The 5,533-nt window shown below is 33.7% G+C and overlaps 1 protein-coding gene across 1 annotated transcript; it reads left to right on the top strand.

The window, feature by feature from the left end:
• Nucleotides 1-536: 536 nt before the first annotated feature.
• Nucleotides 537-4,364, top strand: LOC133306506 (glycerol-3-phosphate 2-O-acyltransferase 6). Its single transcript, XM_061506833.1, has 2 exons — nt 537-1,257; nt 3,382-4,364. The coding sequence occupies exons 1-2, from the start codon at nt 634-636 to the stop codon at nt 4,246-4,248; spliced, it is 1,491 nt and encodes a 496-aa protein (XP_061362817.1). The 5' UTR covers nt 537-633; the 3' UTR covers nt 4,249-4,364.
• The last annotated feature ends 1,169 nt before the right edge of the window (nt 4,365-5,533 follow it).

Here is a 5,533-nt window from a genome sequence, read left to right as displayed (position 1 = left end):
AATCGATGAATTGGTGCATGTAAAAAAAATAGTAGAGAGATGTTAGGTATTTCCAAATCAAGAGAAATAATATAGTAAATCCCAACATTAAAATGTCAAGGTACAATTAAGCCAATACTGATATGTTTTCTTAGCCAAATAAAACACTTTAAAGACACAAGTCGAGGCTTGGTTTTTATGAGGCGGTAAAAGCCGGCGTCAATAAACTAAAAAGTAGGCTCTAATTGAATGAAACGTAGCTATTGCTATCGACTTCCAACTACTCAAAGACCCCAACTGCCCTACCATGCACGCCAAAACATACACGAAAAACAACACACACATACACACTCTTACTCTTACCCCATTTTTTTCTTTAACTCTCTTTTTCATGTAACTCACTCTTCTAAAGTCACCTCTATTTCTCTCTCTTCTTTTTTTATATTAATTATATTTCTTCCTCAAAATTGTTCACCAACATCATCCTCACCCTCCTCCTTTATAAACCCCCACTTCACCCTCTCTCTCTCTTCATAACATTTCTGAGCTATCTAATATCTTTAGCTAGCTCATCCAAACCATTCTTCACCACAACACCATCCTAGCATCTCTCTCTCTCTCTATTTCTCTTCCTTTTTTTCCATTCTATTTTTCATGGTCATGGGAGTCTTTCGTTGTTTCGAACCAATCTCCAAATGTAGCACAAAAGAAAGATCAAACCAAACCGTGGCTTCAGATTTAGATGGAACCCTTCTCGTATCTCGAAGTGCTTTCCCTTATTACATGCTCATTGCTCTTGAAGGTGGTGGCATCTTAAGAGCACTAGTCCTTCTAGCCTCTGTCCCCTTTGTATACTTCACGTACCTATTTATCTCCGAAACCGTAGCCATTAAAACATTGATCTTCATTACCTTCGCGGGTCTAAAGGTCAGAGATATTGAGCTTGTGTCAAGGTCAGTGTTGCCAAGGTTCTATGCAGAGGACGTTCATCCAGAGACATGGAGAGTGTTCAATTCCTTTGGTAAACGATACATTGTCACCGCTAGCCCAAGGTTGATGGTGGAGCCTTTTGTTAAGACCTTTTTGGGAGCTGATAAGGTGCTTGGGACAGAACTAGAGACAACTAAATCAGGAAGGATAACAGGGTTTGTTAAGGAACCTGGTGTACTTGTTGGTGAGCACAAGAAAACAGCTCTTGCGAAGGAATTTGGCCCTCATTTACCAGATTTGGGACTGGGAGATAGTGTTTCTGACCACCAATTCATGTCAATTTGCAAGGTATAATTAATATATATATATATATATATATATGGTGCACGTTATTTTTATAGCCGTCTAAGGATAAAAATTCTTCCAACAACTTTTGGTCATTGATTTATTTATGTCTAATACTTTAAATATTTAATAAATTAGAACTGTTATATATAAATAGGATTAAATATCAAAATTGTAAGTATAACTTATATTGAAATAATCTTGATCCAATATATATATATATATATGTGTGTGTGTGTGAGAGTTATTTTTATATTGAGAGAAGAATAAGAAGTCTTACATTTATTTTTAGGCATTAACTAACTTGTATCTGATGGCTTAATTACACAAATAAAAAATTAGATCAGATAGATATAAATAGAATAACAATCAATATTGAAAATGTAACTTATTTGTTTAAATTTCAGACAATACAACTCCAAGGTTTAATTCATGAATTACATCTTTGTTCTTGACAATGTGCACAGTGAGAATTTTAAAACACCAGCTCCTATAGATCCACATAATAAGTCTGCGCATAGGGAAGTTTATAGCAGTAGTTTTTTTTTTTTTTTTTTTTATCATGTTGGACATAATGTTGTTTTCATTCATTCTTTTTCAACGTCCCATATATTTTGGATGTGACGAAGCAAGTAATGGAGCTTTGTGAGCTGTTTTTTTTAGCTCGATAGAGCTACCACGTACAATTAAGACATTATGATTAGTAATTAGATTGTCCCCGATTTATTTCATGTTTGGTGAGAGCATTAATAACCGCCACACATAATTTTTTTCATCTGTATATGTATAATGAGCCTATCTTCCTAAACCTATGTCTGCTTTTGGGTATTTATATTTTCTCTCGTGGCATAACAAAACTCCTCCTGTCTTTTTCGATAATTACTACCCTCAACTTTTTATTGGGTCCCGCAATGTCCATTAATGGATACACCTTATAACAGCTTGTGTTTCGAGCTGGCTATGCTTATGCTTTTCAGTTTTCTCTCCTCGTAAGTCATGATCCTTAGCTACTTTGTTCTGTATACCACTAATAATTGAAAGATCTCTACTTGGTTTATTACTCCAATTATAAAACAAATTCAATTTAGATTGAGGACTTTTGACACTTTCCATGAGTTCCTCATGCCCAACCAATTTTTAGCACTCAATCCAAGCCTTATTGTTTGTACCTCATCTAAAATATATGACAAGTGTAATTCACATCTCCCTGCATAGTTTCTTATCATCAATGAGAAAGCACAATCCTTATGACATCCCCTGTTGCCTTACCCTGGAAAAATTTGTTTGCCCTTACTGATTATTTATTGGGTTCGCTTTTTCTGCCGTTACTGTAAATAAGATATTTACAATAAGTCTAATACGATGTTATTTTGAGGCGAAAATCATTGTATTTTTGTAATTTTAATTTATTTCAAAGTTATAATAATCTTTATATTTATAACTTTTTAATATTTCAATACCAAAACAACGTCGTTTTAGGAACGAGTGCAGATAATTTATCGACAGTAACTGCAGAAATATTTTTCCCTTATTTGTTAGAGGAAAAAATGTTTATTCTTTTAATTGACATAACTTGTATCATTTCTCTCACAAAGAGATGTGACTCATACCTTTATTTTTTTTTTGTCTATTCTCTCTCTCCCATGATTTATCTCTTTCTCTCACTTAAAATGACACAATTTTATATCTTTTAAAATGATACACACTTTTTCCTTTGTTATATCATCAGATTCAAGGATTTTTTGTAAGTAAATAAACAGGGAGATATGTCTCTTAAATTGTTTTATGCACACAAAAAATAAATGGAATCCACTTTTCTTCTTTTTCTCTCTTGCTTTTAGTGAATCTCAGTCCTCAGACACATTTTTTATATGAGATAAAATTATTTTTATACAAAATGAGAAACATATTTTTCAAATAAATATCATAAAAATATTATTATCCAGATCGATTTATTGATGATTTTTCCACGGGACAATATTATGACCCACCTTCCAATAAGGCTTTATGGGGACTAACAAGTTTAGTGGTTGTGACAGAGAAGCCAAAATTCAATGAAATTGTCACTATATGCTTGCTTTTCATGTGTCCAATCAAGCTAATTATTGACTTTATTTTCCCTTGCAGGAAGGATATATGGTACCAAGGACAAAGTGTGAGCCATTACCAAGAAACAAGCTTCTAAGCCCAATTATATTTCATGAGGGTCGATTAGTTCAAAGGCCAACCCCTTTAGTTGCACTCTTGACCTTCCTATGGATGCCAATTGGTATTATACTCTCTATCTTAAGGGTCTATCTCAACATCCCTTTACCTGAAAGAATTGCTTGGTACAACTATCAGCTGCTAGGAATAAGAGTCATTAGGAAGGGTACCCCTCCACCAGCACCAAAGAAAGGTCAAAGTGGAGTCCTATTTGTTTGTAACCACCGTACTGTTTTAGACCCAGTGGTTACAGCAGTTGCACTTGGAAGAAAAATTAGCTGTGTCACATACAGTATAAGCAAATTCTCTGAACTAATTTCACCAATCAAAGCTGTGGCACTCACAAGGGAAAGAGAGAGAGATGCTGCCAACATCAAGAAATTGCTTGAAGAAGGTGACTTGGTGATTTGCCCTGAAGGTACCACTTGTAGAGAACCATTTCTTTTGAGGTTCAGTGCACTTTTTGCTGAACTAACAGATAGGATTGTCCCAGTTGCTATCAACACAAAACAAAGTGTGTTTTATGGAACATCAAGTCGTGGCTATAAACTGTTAGACCCTTATTTTGTGTTCATGAATCCCATGCCCACATATGAGATCACTTTCTTGAACCAGTTACCCTCAGAGCTTACCTGCAAGGGTGGGAAATCTGCAATTGAAGTTGCAAATTACATTCAAAGGGTTCTTGCTGGGACTTTGGGGTTTGAGTGCACCAGTTTAACAAGGAAGGACAAGTATGCTATGCTTGCAGGAACAGATGGAACTGTTCCATCTATAAAGAAGGCTTGAAATGAAGAGGGACAAAGTAAATCCCTTAAAATTTCTCTTTTGGTTGTCAAGTGTTTCCAAAATGCTTGGAATTATCATAGTAATAAAAACTCAATGTGTTTTATGCCCATATAAATAACAGTTTATGTATATTGTTATTCTGAGAAATACAAATTTATAGTTTCTGTTATTGGGTCAGTCTTGAAATATAGTACATCTTTGTGGTTCTATAATCTACATGATTAGCTCTTTTCTACCATGTATGATAGTTAAGTAAAATATAGCACTGAATACTGATGGAGATGTGGCATATGATATCATAATGTACATCGATTTTCATGAAGCAGTAAACGCATTGCATTAATTTGCAGCCAAGTCTAGCTAGAAAGCTGACAATGGTGTCTAAATCTAAATAAATAACTTGTACTACAAATGTATATACATGTGACAGTTAATATGATCCGTATGTTACAGGGAGGCATGTAGCAAAGTTCTACGGAAATATAAGCTCAGGAAAGAGTATGCATCCAATTAGCTTGAAATTAAGATAAACATTCTCACAAAAACTTAAACAGAGTAGCTAAGCTAACTTGGATTCACTGTGATGTTTTTATAAACTAGTATATTACCCATGTGATGCACGGAAAAAAAAGATCAAAATTTTTATCGCCCGCCGTGGTTGGTTAATCGCACTGCAAATCTTATATTTACAAAAAAACTGTGTTGTTATTTTGTTTTATATTCCAGGTGAAAAAAATTACAGCATTGACACAGAACTTCGCAAATATCAACCACAAACAAAAATCTGTTATTCAGAGGGATAATTAATTTTACATACAACTACATCATAATACACCATAATACGTTATAATACACCATGTTAACATGAGAAAGGAATATAAAAAGAAAAATGCATACAAATCATTGCTAACTATAACATTCGTCAACAAAATCAAAGTAACAATAACACTAAGCAAATATGGATTTAAAATATCAGCTTTTACCTATAATATGAAAACGCTATTCATTCAGTGTCATTTCTTAGCAATCATTGGAGGGATGAGTTCAACACTTACTAAATATGTCATTTCTTGTGTGATTTTTGTTCCTTGTGCCTACGATACAGAAGGCAAAAACTAATTAAATAATTAACACTAATATGTTAACACCCAAAAGTCATAGTATCATAAAAAAAAAAAAAGATTGGATTAAATGTTTTTAAGGAACAAAAAAAATGTTGTCTGAACGGGATTTGAATGCAACTTAATCAAATAAGCATGTATAAGTCATATTTTTTGCTTACATA

Source organism: Gastrolobium bilobum, unplaced genomic scaffold, assembly GCF_033153095.1.
Source record: "Gastrolobium bilobum isolate Gb01-03AN ecotype WA unplaced genomic scaffold, APGP_CSIRO_Gbil_v1 utg9844, whole genome shotgun sequence".
NCBI classification, from domain to species: domain Eukaryota; kingdom Viridiplantae; phylum Streptophyta; class Magnoliopsida; order Fabales; family Fabaceae; genus Gastrolobium; species Gastrolobium bilobum.
The sequence above is the reverse complement of the archived record's forward strand: the minus strand, read 5'-3'. Positions and strand labels throughout refer to the sequence as shown.

Excerpts from the sequence above, each read along its gene's own strand:
- LOC133306506 (XM_061506833.1), top strand. The coding sequence starts at position 634 with ATGGTCATGGGAGTCTTTCGTTGTTTCGAACCAATCTCCAAATGTAGC. Across the intron at positions 1,258-3,381 it reads AATTCATGTCAATTTGCAAG|GAAGGATATATGGTACCAAG; the intron begins GTATAATTAATA and ends TTTCCCTTGCAG.